The 19,077-nt window shown below is 39.0% G+C and overlaps 1 protein-coding gene across 1 annotated transcript; it reads right to left on the bottom strand.

The window, feature by feature from the left end:
* Window positions 1-88: 88 nt before the first annotated feature.
* Window positions 89-18,886, bottom strand: washc4 (WASH complex subunit 4). Its single transcript, XM_042108732.1, has 33 exons — window positions 18,720-18,886; window positions 17,992-18,131; window positions 16,348-16,401; window positions 16,172-16,237; window positions 16,022-16,067; window positions 11,615-11,682; window positions 11,312-11,394; window positions 11,187-11,229; window positions 10,939-11,042; window positions 10,560-10,680; window positions 10,332-10,455; window positions 9,998-10,125; window positions 9,731-9,891; window positions 8,790-8,916; window positions 8,457-8,582; window positions 8,235-8,342; window positions 7,875-8,021; window positions 6,389-6,468; window positions 6,142-6,247; window positions 5,940-6,056; window positions 5,644-5,812; window positions 5,238-5,392; window positions 5,077-5,151; window positions 4,860-4,964; window positions 4,556-4,690; window positions 4,305-4,413; window positions 3,262-3,328; window positions 2,843-2,929; window positions 2,606-2,753; window positions 2,426-2,522; window positions 2,104-2,300; window positions 1,407-1,503; window positions 89-1,194 (listed from the first exon to the last, which is right to left on the bottom strand). Exons 1-33 carry the CDS (start codon window positions 18,778-18,780, stop codon window positions 1,133-1,135), a joined length of 3,513 nt encoding a protein of 1,170 aa, XP_041964666.1. The 5' UTR covers window positions 18,781-18,886; the 3' UTR covers window positions 89-1,132.
* Between the last annotated feature and the right edge of the window lie 191 nt (window positions 18,887-19,077).

The following is a 19,077-nucleotide window of genomic DNA, read 5'->3' as shown; positions in this document are numbered from 1 at the left end:
CTCATTCTTGTGTCAAGTGCTTAATGAAATAAACATGTGTTTACCAAGCTGGTAAAAGAGGATTCACAGATATGCAAAAACAATCCCATTCTTTTTCATTGATTCTTTACTCATGTTATTTGGACAAATAGGCATATAAATATTTTCAAACATTACAAAAGGCAAGAAAGAAATACTTCGGAATGTTATGGAACAAACTACCCAAAACAGTTTGAGCCAGCAGGGTACTTGGTAGCTATGTTACGCAAATGTCATTAACTATTCATTCATACGGTCTCCTTTTTTTTTTTTTTTCTGATCCACTAGTATGGCCGTGAATAAAATAATTTATTTAATCTTCCAAGACCAAGTGATGCTGAAGAATAAAGGTACATAAGGCATCCATAGAGAGAACAAGAGACATTTTACACAGACAGCCAATGTAGTTTCTGAATGATCTAACTGATGTGTTAAACAACAACAAACAAACAAAAAAAGTATGTAAAAGTAACCTGATTATTTGCTGCAATAGCTCCTGTGTATCCTGTTATTATAGATACATATTAAAATGCATAAGTTCAAATAACTGATTACTCAAGTCTAACACATTTTGTGATGGAAAAGGTTTTAAATCATTTGTTTGAGCAACTCCCAACAGTGCTTCAATCTTGGTATATTTAATCTTGATATCTGAAGTAGAAAGTATTATTTGACTATTATGTCAAAGCAGGAGTTCCCCAGACATGTACATGTATATCCGTTTGGATATGGGGCTATCAAAAGGACAAACAAACAAAGCGTCAGTGGTACCAGCTAATCATCTTTTTAGTAGAACTTACCAAATTACAACAAATGAGCAGAAGCACTGCATACAGACAGAATGATCAAGAAAAAATGTACATTAATATCTATAGTCAAAATAGTCTATTAGTCAAAATCTTCATCTCTCTGATCCAACTGAGAGCTCAGGAACACTTGCAAAGTTAATTTGTTTTTTCTACCCATATCAACTCAGATTTTCCTGTTAAGTAAGTCTTCCTCAGAAACTATCTCTGCTCAGGCAATTTTGACCCAAACTACCGGTGTGTATTGGTCTTCACACTCATAGTAGAGTCCATTCACAGTTCTTAGGCAGTATTGGGCAGAGTTGCAATCATTTTGTGCTTGACTCAGAAGATGTACCCTCAGTAGATGTAGCGCTGCTTTTAGTGACTTCTACAAGGAAACAATCAATTTATTCAGTCATTTACTCAAATCAGTGTATTATACTGAACAATTTCACTGCAAATTCTTTTTTGACTATTCTTTACACATACAGCCTCAAAAATCTTATACCAGTAACATTAATTGACACAAGGTAAAATGAAAACATGCCTTGCTGACGTGAGGTAAAATGAACACGCCTTGCTGTAGAACACCTCACTCACCTCTGTCCTTTTTTTCTTGTGTCTCTTCAGCTGCCGTCTTGTCAGCCCTGAAGAAAATCCGTGCACTACTCAAGGAGAAATAGAGTAGCTCAAACTCCTGTAGGCAAAGAGAAGGGTTTGTAGTCCAGTCCATCAATAGTTTTTATTTAAGTTTCACTGAGCCCAATTTTGAAGAGTCTGTCATTACTAGTACAAACACAGCATCAAGCCAGAAGCCACAAAAAAAGCAATTTTCTTAATTTCATATAATGTAACAGATGTGCCGTGGCCTACTGGTTAGCGTTTCGGACTTGTAACCGGAGGGTTGCCGGTTCGAACCCCGACCAGTAGGAAAGGCTAAAGTGCCCTTGAGCAAGGCACCTAACACCTCACTGTGTCAAGATTAGTGTGTGCTTCACCTCACTGTGTGCTGAGTGTGTTTCTATAATTCACGGATTGGGGGATCAAAAGAGTATATATACTATACTGTAACTACTGTATTGACTGAAAACACAATGGGGGTGGACAGTCTTGCCCCACTGGTCCTTCACCCTTTCCTCAGCATAGGTGCTCCCTGGGTATTGAAGCCACACCCTTGCATGTTGTACTACTCAGCATAAGTGCTCCCTGGGTATTGAAGCCATACTTATACCCTTGCATGTTGTACTACCAGTTGTGCCACAGCATTATTCTCTTTTCATGTATGTCAGATTCCTACCTGCAGGTAGATATCCAGCCTCTTCTGGGTGAGATTCATAGTCTGCATGAGCTTCTCATCCTGGCTGGTGGCCTGGACATTTTGCTCCTTGACCACAGCATTCATCTCCTTCAAATACTTATCCCGCACTGCCTGGAACCAGTGGAGGGAGTCAAACTCCTGGTACTGGTCCAAGAGCTTCAAGATGTAGGCCACTCCTATGGCGTTCACAAACATACATGGCATATCAACCACTGAAATGTAGGACCACTGAAATGCATGCTGAATAGAAAATAATTACTATTCAGGTCACACACAACCTGGACACAAACAGTTTACTTACCCATGGCAAAGCCATCATCTGTGAAGGCTGCCCCACCCTTGTTTTTCTTGTTCAACTTCTCTTTGCAACCAATTGAGTGCTCAACAAAATTTACAGTCTGAAAAATAGAGTATGGTAGATTCAAACAGAGTCCGAGTTCTTGTCTATATCAATCAACAGGATAAGAAGTGCAAGACTAACCAGAGGTGGGACAATCATGTAGAAGTTCCTGAGGTGCATGTTCTTCACACTGCGAAATTCTGGAGAAAACACTCCTACCAGCATCTTGAAGTATTCAGTGCCCTCTGCAGAGTTACTGGTCAAATCACCAAGGACGGAGTCTAGAACACTGGAAGGCACAGGATGCGTTGAATGCCACTTCAGAAACATTTAGATGGACACACCCATGTCTTTGGGCAACTACTCAATGAGAATTACCTGGCAGCTTTTTGAGTCTCCTCTGACAGGCCTTCCTCTTTAACCAGTTCCTCAAAGTTTACTATATCCTCAAGGTCTGGAACAAATCTTTTAAAAAGTCCAAAAATGCCCAAACTTAGCCTAGTCAACATAATGTATGTGTACATTTAAATGTTGTAAGCGAATGGGGAAACACTTTCTTGAAGACGGTAAGAAACATGTTGGTGAGAAGATATTATAAACAACCCTTTTTTTAAAATCAATTGATCAACAAGGCCTTCCCTTTACTTACAATTTACCTGATAGGACACCTTCTACAGAGTATACACTTTAGACCAACATAAAGACATTTTTAGAGATTTTGTTTTTAGAAAAAAAAAATCAAAATAAGACTGACCCTTTCACACTCATCTCTGAAATTCATTTGAATTTATTTTTACCTGATAGCACTGCTGCAGCAATGTAGGCCCCCAGAGCGAATCATCCGCACATAGCCCATCGCATTGCCTGTAAGTCACAGAGCCATTTAAAGAGACAATGTAGAGTTTTATAATAAGGCAATATATTTGGCCACATTGTGCTGTAATAACCTGGCCAGCTAGAAGGAACATACAGTCTCTTATCATATCCATATAACAGCAAAATCTATTTTAAAGGGAAACTTGGCAGGATTTCCCCCTCTGCTGGAGAAGTTGTACATTATGCTATTTCATTGTGGGAAAAGGTAAAAGCACATGGATTTGTTTACAAGCTAGCAAACGGTTAGCATAAGTTTGGCAGAAGTAAGTGGATGTTACAAGGTAAGAAACTCGATTTAAAACGAGTTTCTTGTTTCTCACTTCTCTTTCCGGGACGGTAGTCTCAATGTTGCAAGGTTGGTTTTCCGCCTGGGCACACTAGGCGCAGCGGGGAAAGTCACCATTTTCACCGGAACAGGTCATTTAACCATCCAAATGATTTCTAAACGGGTTTATTACGTTGAAATAGTTGCCAAGTTCTCCTTTAAGGTAAAACTACAAAGAGCGTCTAAAAATATGTAGTTTCAATATAGGAAGGGAGTAATGCTGAGCCATTACAATATGTTATGATCTGATTATGTGTGTCAGCTTAAAGCAACACCAAAGAACTTTCCCTCTGTCGCACGCACGCTATTTGTTTATCCTGCAACGGCTTTGCAAATAATGATGTCCACAGACAAGGTAGAATATGTTGCATGACTTATAAAAGTACGATGTATTGCGACATCAGATGCAAGTCAAATTTGTAGTTTCTTATGTCTCATTCCATCGAACTACAGATCCGCTACGCGATCTGGCAAACTTACATAGTGCGGTTATAGCCGATAGAGGGCTGCGAAGCGAATGCAGAAGTGCCGTTCACCCTGTTACCAGTTGATGAACCACTGAAACGATTTTGGAAACATTATTTTAAGGTATAAAAAACTCTTTGGTGTTGCTTTAATAGTGTTCTGCAGTTCACTCACCTATCTGGCTAATCAGCTGTCTGAACTGATCCAGGTAGCTCTGGCCATCTGGTGTGATGCCCAGCTTTCTGATGCCTCGGTTGAATTTCTCTGCTCTCTCAAAGGGATACTATAGAACACCCAAAATAAAAAGAAACAGAAAGATCAACCGAGAATCAATCATGTGACTAAAAACAACTATATCAACAGACCATAATATCATACAAGAAAGAAAAAAAAAAACACAAAATATACTTGAAACAGGAACTTGCCTTCTGATCTGACTCATCTTTGGTCTCCCTGAAGAAGCGAATGTCCTTGATGAGTCTGGACTTGATATGCTCATCATACATGAATTGACTGAAAATGTAGAACTTCTTCCGAAGAAACTGGTATGTGAAGTTAACCTAGAGATCAAAAGCTTGCTTTAGCAGGGTAATGTTTGAACCTACTCAGGCCAATAAGTAGAACACATTTGCTGAATGTGAACTAGTAAATGATGACATTGGACTATCTGAACTATGTAATGTTATCATTATGGCTATGCTCCCATGTCTATTTAATAAAACAAGTTACTGTGGTGTTCATGATTCCAGTTCCATGGGTACGGATAGAGTTAGCAATGTGTCGGATGTTGATTGTGTTCAGATGCTTATTGTTGCTTGTCTTCTCAATGAAGATCTGTATGAAAATAAAAATAAAAACATTGTAAGCTGCTATGTTTATTATTAGTTAAAAACATTCAAAAGTGCCCTAAATCAGCAACAGAATGTGATGAAATGCTTGTACTGACCTGGTTGTTGAGATTGTAGTTGTAGCGTGACACAAATACGTGGATATTTCTCATAATTTCTAAGACATCCAGTCCCTATTAGAAGGTAACAGTACCAAGATTAGAACTTGATAGTAGAATGCAACCATGAGTCATGATTCATGAGTCTCTCGCTGGCTGACCTGTTCTAGTGTTTGGCTGGGGAGATGGGCCTCAGTCATCATCAGTCCATAGCGCTGAGTAGCAAGGTTCCTCATCTCACTGTATGTGGCCCAGTCATGCAGAGCCACAGTAGTAAGATTGTAGAAGGTTTTGTCCAAGTAATGAGTTACATATGCTGTAAAGACAAGCCATTTACAACCATATCAAGCAACCTCCTGAGTCTGAACAAACTCATGAATTTGTGCTCCACCAAAAAAAGATGGCCCAACAGATTCCCTTTCTAGAAAGTGTTGGCGATTAAAAGTTTTAAAGAGAACCGATACTGCTGTCCTTGCTTACTTCATGCATTTTCTAGAAAAAACACAGAAGTCATTGCTGAATGAACAACTAACTTATGAGTTATGTTGTGTCCCAAAATGTCCCTACCTTTGATATCAATGAAACGATTGAAGAACCGGATGGGTTTCAGGGTGAAAAAGTGGGCCAGGTCTTTCAGGCCCACTTTGAATGGGTTTCGGTCATCTAGTTTGAGGTGTGTATGCACAGAGAGGCGCAAGTCCTTTTCAATTTCCTTGCAAAGCTTGTCCAACAAATGCTGGAAAAGACAGGAGAGGATGGAAGAGGAGGAAAGAAGGAAGAGAAATCAAATGTAAACCCTGAAATCCTGATTGTCCTCCAGAACATTGCAGGTTGCCTTTTGCTATTTCTTTCTTGTCTCTAACCTCCTTGAAAACGTCCATGATTTCAGTGTCATAGCTTTCCAGCAGCTGATCACACGAATCCATGTGCTTGGAATGCATCATTGTTGGCACACTGTCTCTGAGGGCGCTGAACATGTACTAAAAAGTCAAAGAGATAGACAAATGACCAAAAACATTACAGAAACCGAGTGGAACAACTAAACAATGCTTTAAATAGCCTTACATGTATCCGTGCAGCGTCCACAGCATGGTCATACACATCGTCCAAGTAGATGGGGAAAACGGCACGGTGCCAGTACAGAAAACTGCAATCACACTGCACCTTCACCCTGGGAGAAAGAGAGCTCTTAGTCTGCAATGTTGTATCTGAATATTTGTTATCTACCATTAATTATTTAAAATGGTAATGAATTTATCACAGTCAAACAGTGTCTGACTTCACTGTGGAAGTGACTTTTACTGCCTTCTACCTTTCTCTTAGTTCACTGATCAGGTCCAGCTTCTTAAGAACCAACTGTAAGGGTAGAAGCTCTTCATCTCTGAAGGTTTTCTGTAATAGAATAGTATTAAACAAGGAGACAGTATATTTACATCTAGTCATGGGAAGCAGCTGTTATACAAAGTGAGCAACAGTACAATCAGGACAGACATGATCAGTATAGCATTTCCTAGGTATTGAACCCATAAACTTGCTGTTTAGGGACCTTGCAGAGAGAAATGGTTGTAGTCCAAGCTAAAGAATAAGCATGGACTGATAGGAGGTGTGATATGTGTATGTGTGTATGTAGACTAACCAGATAATAGTATTGCACAGTATTTATGTGCATTCTATGCTTGGTGGTTCTTTGTTTTAGGTGTTTCCTAGGGATTTATGATTTGTTTACTTTTGACCAGAGAAATGTAACCGGATGCCATACAAGGCCTAAAACAAAAAAACAAATAATGTGTAGAAAACTATTTAGATAGATAGATACTTTATTGATCCCCAGGGGAAATTCAAGGTTCATGTAAGGTTGTGATTTCATCACACCTTTACAAATCACATTGCTGTTTAAACCCTATGGGCCCTATTTTGGCAATCTAAAACTCTTTAGTTTTATTCTATCACAACGCAAAGTTTATTCCTATCTTACACTCAAATTTTTCGCCATGCCCTTCTCTTTTATTACACAATGTGCCCAGGGGTATGACAATTAACAACCTAAGGTCTGGTCTGGCGTGTGATCTAAAAATCGCTATTTTACACCATCTAAAAAGCATTATGCCACTGACCAAGAAAACCCTAGTCTATAGCGAAAGGCGCATATGAAGCACAGCTGAAGAAGACCCACTGTCACGAGATGGAAGCAGCAACTCCTCTGCAGGATAAATGTCCTTTGGTTTTTTATTCAGTCATAAACATTATTGGGGTAAGCGTTGCTTTTTTCGATGGTAACCCATGGTCAGTCAATAGTGAAAGTAATTAACTGTGTATAACTTTTGTTGTTGACTAGGACACCACAATGAAGTTAGTTTCACTTTGCTTATGAGTTAAAATAATAGACGAGTGCAGATGTGTGTAGGCTATACTCTGCTAGGTTTTAGTAAAGCATCGTTTAGTGGAATACCTGTTCTGTATGGTGTCACGTGCAAGCAGATTCATTCAAATGTGCCGCTGACTATCAAAATACCAATGCGCTTTTTGAAGTTGCGCTGCTTGCTGTTAAAGGGAATGACCGATGTCATTTTCATTGGTTTAAAGGATGTTACACCCAAAACACACCCATGACTGATTAAGAAACATAAGACCAACCTTTTTGCACCAGGCGCCCGACGTTTGATAACAAAACCACCCCCAATGTGGACTGGACACACCCCTAAATGTATTTAAGCTATTCGCCAGTGACCATGCGTTTTCGATGGCCAAGATGGAGCCCCACGTGCTTCCCCACGGTCCTCACAGGAGCAATGCCTTACCATCTGCGTTCCCACACTGAGTGCCAGTGACACCACCAGTCTACGCTCCTTGGTGCTTGGCCCATTCAGAGTGTTCTCAGCCAATACCAAAGCAGAGAGAACGTCCAGCCGCTGCTCACTGTACTTCTTGTCTGATATTACTCTTTTCTGCCATGGGATTGAAGACAACATGTGAACACTATTTGGCCAGACATAATGAGATCAAAGCACATCTGCTCATTAGCAGGAAACGACTATTGAGCTTTAAAAAGTGAGTGATTTTAGGTTTGCAGTTCTAACAACCAAGCATTCTTCCACATTGCAAATGTTTGGATGAAGAATATCTTTTCTCAGATGATCTCAGGTGCAGTTGATGCTCACCTTGGCAGTGGCAATGGCTGTGAGGGCCTGTGACTGCAACTGCTGGGTGATGTGAGACACAGAATCAGCCACAACCATGGAGCGCCGGTGAAACGTGTGTTCTACCGCCTGAAGAAAAAAAACACCAGTCATCAAATACTCCGACATGCAGACTTATTTGACAATTTACTTCCTTACCCACTTTTTTATTTACTAAATAAGATATCAGTAAACATGGCTTACTTTCAACAGCTCCACCAGCCGACATAAGGCTTTCACCGAGGTCTTGGTCATGGGCCTCTGCATGGACATGTACATGTTCATGGTGGTTTTGATGATGGTGCTCAGGCTGTAGGCATAAAGGATACCCTAGAAGGGGGGGGGGGGGGGGGGTTAATGAGGGTAACTGGGATGAAATACTACGTAAATGTTTCTGACATTGGGCATTTGTGCCACTGGATTAAAACCATAAAGTCAACTCATTTTCACTCCAAAAGTACAACCTAAACATATGACTAATAATGTATTCACAACCACACCAGATAACAGCAGAAATGGCAACAGCACTCTACTCACCTGCACAAACACGTTGCACCTGCTGCTCAGATCCTCTGCCAGTTTCTCAGGCCGTTGCTCTTTAGATAAGATGGACTCCATCTTCATCATCCAGGATGTCACAAAGACATAATAAGACTGGACGTCCCTGTGTAAGGAACAAAATATGGTGTAGAAAATGCCACTGGAATCTGTCCATTTAATCTGTCCAAGTTTTTTTACACATTTTTGAAGAGTTGCTGGTTTGTTTTTGTTATTTCACCATTATATAAGTACCTTATATAAACACTATATCTTTAAGTCTTTTGGAGTGCAGTTGTGGGGAAAAGATTTGGCAGTGACACACATTTTGTATTTTGCAAACTTTGTAGCTTCAGTTTATGTGGTGGTGATTCCCATTGTTTCTAGATTATTGTGCAGAGTGATCAGATGCATGTTACCAGTTATTCATTGCAAATAGCTTCATTAGCATAAAAGTCAACTTTTTTCCCTGTAGGGGGAGTCATTCTGACTGAATTATACAATTATTGCTAAAAATGGAGGGAAGTGCTTAAAATCATGTATTTTCTTGTTAGCAATAGTTACCCCCCAAAGGTATACGTGCACCTGAAATGCTTATAATTGTTAGTATTATAAAAGAATACCTGTAAAATGGGGGGTAACCCCAACAACCCAGTTACACAAACTTTACTGAAGCAGTAACTTTTGGCAACAAAAACAACAGCAGCAGGCAAGCCATATGGAGCGGCATGGCTCAGCTGCTGTAACGTTAGAAGGTAAGAATGTCTTATTTATAAGTATTCTGACCATTATACTGGGTTTTTGTCCTTTAAGACACATTTCCTTTTCTACATAACTAAAATACTTCTACCTATTTCCAAGGCTGGAATAGTTAATGGAAATGGAAACAAAAAGACAATGATCAACTACAAACATCTTCTGCAGGAAGGGCTTTCACTTACTTGGTGAGGGACTGTGCTTTCTGCTGTAAAAAAGTGTCTCTATGTGCGCGGATGCTCTGTAAACTCTTCTTGTCCATCAGTTTGGCTGCAGGAGGAACCTTATTGATGAGAAACGCATCAGGGAACCAGATGATGTTGGCTGTCAGAGTCACTGCAGGGACCTGCAGAAAGGATGTGCAGAAAAAATAAATACTAATACTGTACATGTAGAAGAAAACACACACAAATATTGAAGTAAAATTCCACAAAAATAAACACACTACAAACTTTTTTGCAAACATCCAGCAGAGATTTGTACAGCTTCTTGTCCACAGTCCTGAAAATGTGAAAATGCAGAACAAACAGGCCGGAGACTCCAGCATACTTGTCCCGCTGGTCAATCTCTGAAGGCTCCCCTGAATAGTTCAATCCAAGCCACAAAAGAAAATAAATATAAAAAAAAAATCAGAAAGAGTCATTCAAATGAATTCTCAAACTGCATGGCTGTTCGTTATTTTACAAAACACTTGGGTTATAGAATGCCAAGTGCAAAAATGGTGTTTAACAGTTATTTTCTGGACCAAAATATATTTGTGGGGGTATTTCTCGAGTGTACACTTACCAAGCTTTGACTCAACATTGGCAAAAATTGTGCGGATGTTATGACCAAACTCCTCAGCAAACAAAGTGTTTTTAGAGACAGACACACCTTCCCCTGGATCATCAAACCTCTGGTCCACACAAGCCTATTTGGAAAACCATAGGGTAACATTAAGGCCCTGTATCCAGTATACTGCAGTACTTCTACAGATCCAGTATACTGGGTTTGTAAGGGCAATGGCAAACCCACCTGAAATATCATGCCATCCAGCAACTGTCCTTCTAGCTTCAGAAGCAGTTTCTCAAATGGCTTTAGCTTCTCTTCTGAGATGGCAAACTTGGATGGGTTGTGATGCACTGATTTCAGTAACCTGAAAAGGTTAAAATACAAAGAATGAACTGACAGACTCACCTGGCAGCCATTTTGATCTTTTGTACCATTGGATTGTCTTGTAATGGGGACGTTGAGAATAATTTTGCTCTGTCATGTTTTTTTGTTTTGTTTGTTTTTTGTTCGATTTTCAGCATTTATAATATTATTTTGTTCTTCTACCAAATATCACTATAACATTACCGTAGACCTGCTGTGCTACTCCACAGAGCTAAACTGCAAATATAGCAGTACTCACCTCTTGTACATCTTCCAGTGGTCTTTCAAGGTTGTGTGATTCTCCATGATCTCATCCAAAGTAATGAGAATCACAAGCAACTCACCCAGGTGCTCATATACTGTCTGCAGACATGAAATTGTGGATTTTACATGAAAAAGCATGTGTACAGTAACACAAACTAAATATGCCAATACATTAAACTCATTTTGTTACATCCACTATTTGAAATCTAGAGGACATAAATAGAAGAAACATATCACAAGTACCTGAAAGTGAACACCAGTAGACTCAATAATTTTTGTGGCAGCCCTACAAAAAACACAAAAATTAAATGTGTGCTTAAAAAACACTGGTTTCAACAGTTAAAACAACCAAATGCAAACACACTTACTTATTACTGTTGTAAAGAGCTGCTAACTGATGAACCATGTTGACCACAACCTCGAAACAGCGAGACACAAAACATGACAGCTCCTGAATTGGACACAGAAAAGAAAGATTTTTCAAACTGTCCAAACATTACCTAATGAAAAATAATATCGACTCCATTTTCCTCAGGCTAAAACATATCAGCAAAAAAAATCTGGAATTCTGGAACAAATCACCAAAAAAATAAAATAACAGTAATACATTCGTGCCTTCAGAATTATGTAAATGTAGATCACATTATGAACCCAGTTGCTACAATACTCACTTGTAAAAAAGAAATGAATCTGCCCATCTGGATCTGTGATTCTCCCTCCACCACACTGGTATCTGATGCTGTAATACATCAAGAACAACTTGTGAACTACACGTCCGCTAGGGTGAATCATCCGCCTTGACATATGCAAATTAATCTGTCCCTATGCTTATTATGTTCCAATAAGCGAAAAAACATTCCTGGTAAATTTTGAAGTAAATTGGATAATATTTATGTGGCCCACCATCAACCTTTATGAATGGTCAAAATCGTTGCCAAATTCAGGAAATCACCTCGCAATATGGGGGACTATGGGGGTATATTTCACATTATTTGACTATTATCATTTTTTTAGCCAGTAGTTATTTGAATAATAACTGTATTAAGGGCATAAAGCACACAGCTCATTGGATAAACATTGGGTTTCTTTATGTTGTCATACATATTTTGGTGATTTTTCTTAGAAAACCTTTTTTTTTTTGCTATTTTGAATATGTTATTTGATGAAAAACACATTAATGTGTATTGTAACAATTGTCATTAATCATTTAATTTAACTGTTGTTGCTTTGGTGTTATAAAAATCTCATAATTCCAAATCAGATATAGTCTACATGCGTGGGACTATTTTGTTTAGTGTAGAGTAGTAGTTGTATCACACAGGATTACATGAACTTTCTTGCAACATGGCTTCTAGTGGAGAGTGTATTAGTAATGTAGCCTAGAAATCTAGACGCACCCTAGCGGCAGCGAATTACATTTGCTGCCAGGGCTAGTCTAGCAACTCTCCGTTGGCTTGTGAGCTGGAAAATTAAACTTCTATCAGGCCAATCAAAGACTTGTATAAAGACGTTAGGCGGGCTTAACATAATGATTGATGGCAGAGTTGCAACGGTTTGGCTTGAATTCCCTGCTACTTGAAAACAAAGAAGATGGATGTTGCTGTTGACGAACAGCGTGACACGTTAAGCTTTTTTTTAAGTTGGCAAAAGTTTGAACTAGCCAACTAGCTCCACTGGTGGGAAAACGCATGGGACTCGTAGCGCTGTCTGTCACTGTCCTATTGTGTGCAGAGGGAATTTGAAAGACAACCGATTATCCCACCCCTTGGACTGAGCACTGCCAACTGGCTCGTCAGGCTATTAGTAATGCCAATCCACAGTCTTCAAAATCTACTCTGTCTATATAATAAGACAATTGTCTTGGATATTTGGTTTGGGCAGTGGCCTTGTTCAGGATGACTCGATTATCATGGGATCCCGTCTTCCAAACTGTCGCCAAGTTCTCAGTTGCTTTGTGTGGTATCTTTCGGATGGTTCATCAGAAAACAGGACAAAGTGGGAATCAGCAAATATCGCACTGTCCCAGGTGTCCAGCTTTTATAAAAAGGCCAACATTCCTTTGATATCAGAAAGGAAAGCCTGTGAAAAAATCATCAAACTTTTAAGTATAAGTATAAATACTCCCGTGAGGGAAATTTGGTCTCTGCATTTATCCCAATCCGTGAATTAGTGAAACACACTCCGCACACAGTGAGGTGAAGCACACACTACTCCCGATGCAGTGAGCTTTCTGCTACAGCGGCACTCGGGGAGCATTGAGGGGTTAGGTGCCTTGCTCAAGGGCACTTCAGCCATGGATGTGGGCACCCTTCGGTTACAAGCCCAAAGCCCTAACCAGTAGGCCACGGCTGCCCCCAAATGGCATGAATGGCATTGATTTGGATGAAAATGCCACTCTGAGCTGTCCCACTGAAACGACGGACCAGCCCATCTACACTGGAGAAACTTCAGAAGATGGAGAAAAACTGACAAGTTTTGCTCTGTGGCCAGAGAACGCTGAACGCTTGGTGAAGAACAAGAAGGACTTGTTATTTCTGGAGTCTATGAAAAATGACCGCCAGGCCTCATTTGGTTCATTCGATAAGGCATTAGCTGACCACATATATTTTTTTCCAACCTTCAAATTTTGGTACTGGCAAAACCCATGACAGCAAGCTTTTATTGATAGTTTACTTTCATGTTGTTTATTGAAAATGCCTGGCAAAGGCATTTTTTATTGCATCTTCCCCGAAAATGTACACTACTGCCATATCTCAGGAAGTAATAAAGATAGAGACACACGACTCACACCAAATTATGCGAAAAGTATTTATATTCAACTTCCATTGACATTATAGGGCTAGACCCATTATTTTTGGCGTTATTTAAGAAAAATGGATATTTACAGCCTAGCTTTATGGACGTCTTTAGTTGGAAACTTTAGAGGCTCTGTGGGCCACCTAAACATCAATAGAATTCAATAAAATTTCTCATGGAAGTTTTATTTGGTTAATGGAACAAAATTATTCCAGGGACAGATTGATTTTCAAATTTTTTTCAAAAAATGAGGCGGGTGATGCACCCTAACATTGCAAACATGCCAAACATTGCATATTATGATCACAGCAGGCTGTTGCCTCCAACAATATGAATGAAATAGAGTATACCTCTATGCACACGGGTGTGTATGTGCATACGTGTATGTTTACATGTGTGTGTGCATTCCTGTTCCTCTGTGTCAGCTTTTTGGTGAATAGATGATAACATAGAAAGAAAACTGTTTCCACCTTGGCTTTGCTGTATAAGGAGTTTAGTGCATGGTCACAATGCCACCATGAACCGGAAACAATGTTTTTCCTTCTCCATAATAAAATCTTAGACTTTGAAATGACTACTAAAAACGGGTAACTCTGATCACACTCTGACACTCTGACTGTGACACAGACTGTTACGTTACCACTTGAAGTTGGATATTCAAGTTGAAGTCGCCTATGGAACAGCGTAAAGCTTCCTTAATTATTCATTTGGGTGCCAGATAAGCATGAGGGGCGCTAGATCTATGCACCTGAACATGTTTTGCCAGACCACATTTGCATACCCTCTGTGTTAACATTAGAGAACAAGATCAAATACTCTGTTCATCCATTCTCTGTCATCTTTAAGAGTATGTTGTATTCTATATGTATTCATTCATGTATTCTCACCCACTCTCCCCTTCTTCTCACTTTGGAGTTCTGAGACACTTTTAGGGTGTCTTGTCTACACTTCATATTAAATATTTACACCCGTTTCAATTATGCTTGTGCATTATGGGGCTTTGGTCTAAAACTATATTGGGAACTACAGGGCATTCGAAAATGCCCTTGTAGCATTTTTTCCCTTTACTTTACTTTTTCATTACTTTTTCCTGAAGTAGTTCAAAGTGTATTTATAAGTATGCTAGGGATCACTTGTCCTATTGCAGAAACCATCTTAAAGACTTCAGTTACTTGAGTGACTATGCTACTGAAGGTTATCGAAGGTTATCAAATCTCAAAGCAGAATAGATTCAACTGCATGCTTAACGGCTATCAATAGGTTATTTTCATTCTATGGTGCTCCTTTTTATTCCAAATATATCTTTGGTGACTGTGGCCAAACAATACCAATTTAACAATTTCAACATTTCACTTATTTCGTAAAGCACCCTGGCTTACACAGATGTTGCTTTGCATATTTCACACATTGATTTTTGTGATTAGGTCTGGTGATTAGGATTGGTAAAGTTGCTCTCTGATGACCCTTGCAGACACAGTTTTGTGTGAGCAATAGGCCTACTGCACTGGAGGGGTGCACCACCACACCTTTATCAGGTCAACTCTCCTGCAGGTCAATTAATCATATGAAGGGTGCCCAACAGACACACACATTTATATTAAAGTTTTCTTCCAGATCTCATGACAATAATATCTTAGTTAGATTTTAGTGTGCTTTATTAGCATCAAACAGCTTCAATGCTTGACCTGATTTAGAAGTTCCAAAGAGTCAAATAATGCCTACTGTATGTTCTTGTCTTTCGAAGTGTAAGAGTGCCCAAAGCTTTTGCACATGATAAAATAACTTTTAATATTTTCTTATTTTTTCTATTACCATGAAATATGCATTTATGCATAAACATTTGGTATGGTATGGCCATGCAAACATTTAATCCATAATTACATCCAGATTTCAGTAAAAGGTCTCATTCTCTCTTTACACACAATGTTCTTTTTGTGGTATGCTGTGGTACTTTTGGCATAATTTGGTTGCATATGGTCAAAGACTGTTTGAAGGACTTGTTTAACACCAAAACTCTGTAATGTTTCTTCAATGAAATGTGCATTCATTATTGCACAATGTAGCGAAGGGAGAGAGCAGTGACCCAAACCCAGTCATCAACCCGGGTCTCCGGGGCACTAAACCTGCAGCTTGACCGCAACGCTAAAGAGCCAGGCCCGTTGGTATGGCAGTCAGAGCACATACTCAACTGTAGTGATGGTACACACAACAATACACACACAATAATATCAACAGTAAAAATGTAACAGATGACAACACATCAGTGGAAAAAAAAATATTACCTCCTTCACCATAGTAGAGTAGACCATTATAAAACTTATTCTCAGCCTACAGAGGAAATAATGAGATGTTAATTTATCATGATTCAGGTGTCGAAAGCCACAATTATTTATTATATTGATAATTTGTCGTTTATGAAAGCAATTATATACCTCATATTTTAGCTTCTTTACTTCGCTGCACAAGGCGGCATACACAGTGATTACTTTGTTGAGTACCTTAAGAAAAGAAAAAAAAACAGGCTTGACAAAAGGAAGAGATCACAATAGTGCCATTATTAACCTTGATGTTACAATTGACCAACAGAAATACTTTAAGGAGGATATACCTTATTTTCTGTTTTAATCAACTCCAACAATGATGACTGTTCATGTGGTACAAGCTGTAGGCGAGAATAGATTAAAAAAGCAAATCATGCAAAAGACCAAATTTTTATGTCAACTGTTGGTTTTACAACAGTTAATACAAAAACAATTAGCTGAATGGCAATTTATGAAAAGGCAACAGTTTTTTTTTTATTGCAAAAACATTTCATGGAAGATAACACATTACCCTTACATTACCAAGTGGCAAATAATATGAATAATTCCTATCTGAGTATTAGGAGCATGGTTGGGTAGTAACGGATTACATGTAATCTGGATTACGTAATCAGATTACAAAAATCGACTAACTATAATCAACCCAGATTACAATAAAAAAAAATTGTGTAATCAGATTACAGTTACATTGTTGGGGATTACCTGATTACATTTTATCATGCAAACAATGCAACTTTTTTATGATAGCCTAGCTATCTTTTAATTTGACAAGCGGTTCATTCGGATGTTCACTTTTTAGACTTTAAGACTTTTTTAAGAACAAAATTATTCATACCCCTGGCAAATATTGATTTTTCTCTTGACCAATATGTTTGTTATTACTAAAATGACACTTGCACATGCCAAAAGGTTGCAAGACAATGTGGTAAAAACATGGAATCTAAAAAGTGTTTTTATCTTTAACATTTTTATGAAAAATTGCGTGTTCAAAATTATTCATACCCACCAAGCCTCTTCATGTATCCACAATGATTGTAGACTGCACCTTTTTAGCGGCAATCTGGGTTTTGAGGCAGGAACGATTATTTGCCATCACTTTGGCCTTGTGCTTACTTTTTTGACGGATTGAGGTCCGCTCTAAAATGCTGATATTGTTCTCTGTTAACCATTTATTGCCTTGTTTGGCTGTACAGTATGTTTTGGATCATTGTGTGGTTTAATGTTCAAATGCTGCCTTTTGGGGCAGCCATGGCCTACTGGTTAGGGCTTCGGCCTTTGGGCTTGCCGGTTCGACTTCACTAATTCACAGACTGGGATAAATGCAGAGACCAAATGTCCCTCACGGGATCAAAAGATATACTTATTTACTAACTTACATAGGCTACTATTGGGGGAGGTCTCTCGGCACACTGCCTGATCTTTTCCTCCTAATCTTAATGTAGCCTCTTGTTTTAGTGTTACCGTTTACTTTGAGAAAGTCACCAGGCCCCCCTTGTTGAAAACATCCCAAAATAATAATTTTCTCACCCCCACAATTGAAACGGACATGGTGTCATTTGGATTTAATGCTTCCCTTTTTTATGCCAATCTCAGGCCATGTCCCTCAGTCAAAAAAAATCCAGCGAAAGCTAAATTATTTGTCTAGGTGTGCCCTTATAAAGGTTAAGCCGAGTTGTGCATGATTGGAGAAGAGTGGAGAAGAAAAATAGAATGAGAATTCTTTCACCAATTCTGTGGTGGTGTCTTTTACTTACTGAACATATTTATTGAAGTAATCTAAAAGTAATCCTAAAGTAATCAGATTACGTTACATGTTTTTGGTAATCCACCTGATTACAAAAATTGCCATGTAATTTGTAGTCAGTAATGGATTACATTTCAAAGTAATCTGACCCAACCCTGATTAGGAGTCATTATTTAAGGCGTTTTACCTGTAGTGCAATAGGGTCTAAGGTGAAGTCCCACACATCACCAATAGTATCATCTAAGGCTTCCTCGATGCCCTTAAGTTGTGATGTGTATTCTTCCAGGAACTTCCCATAGTTCTTCAATTGCACTTCGGTGTGTATTTCTGTAAACAGACGAGATGAGACATATTAGTCCATTTTAACACGTAGGTGTTATATTTTCAGTGGTATGAACTTTTGGTGGCGTTAATTACTTTGTGGTGTAGGCTTAGCCTCATTGCGATGCTATGTTGGCCTTTACAACCTGAACCGAATCAGAAATATGATACTATGTACAAGCGGTCGTTTCGACAACCTGCCTGCGATGTCCGTGGCGCATCATAAAATTTGCAGTATGGTATTTAAAAGAGTCATTTTAACCATTAACGTTACCCTGAAATATAAACAGTTAACATCGCAAAAGGTTAATGCTATAAAATGAAGAATTGCTGCTCACTGGTATTGAATACCGTGACTGCTGCACGAACTGATGACGGCAACCAACGTTTAGTGAATGGCAGGGAATGGAAAATTACCGTCAAATCAACCTGTCACCTGTTCACTGGCAGGTTAATTGTCCTGTGACAACTTAACGATACCAACCACCACTAGCTAGCCTACAATGCAAGCTGGCATGTTAGCTCCCAAGTTAGCATTTAATATTTGGCATCTGCCATACCATAGCCAAGTGTCACTTCACAATAAAGACTTACTCTGTGAACCATCATCAAAACGGTCAAATTCCCAGTCAGGGGAGATACCCTCCACAGCCATGGTGTTGTTTGACACAATGGGCTAACTATGTCTACATCTAAATAAGATAGGCATACAAAACAGACTTCTCACTGAAAGCTACGATGTGACCACAGGACGTGACGGTCCCATGATTTAACCCATGACGAAAGAATTGGGAAATGTAGTTTTTTTGCTGAGCACATAGTCTGATTAAAAGTCCTCTGCTTGCAAGTAGGCTACTGGCCCACACGTTCTTCTGTATTTTCAATATGCTGGGCTAACCTACATGCAAAAATGCACCACATCAATTATTATCATTATCATTATCATTATTAT

Source organism: Alosa sapidissima, chromosome 11, assembly GCF_018492685.1.
Source record: "Alosa sapidissima isolate fAloSap1 chromosome 11, fAloSap1.pri, whole genome shotgun sequence".
NCBI lineage: Eukaryota > Metazoa > Chordata > Actinopteri > Clupeiformes > Clupeidae > Alosa > Alosa sapidissima.
The sequence above is the reverse complement of the archived record's forward strand: the minus strand, read 5'-3'. Positions and strand labels throughout refer to the sequence as shown.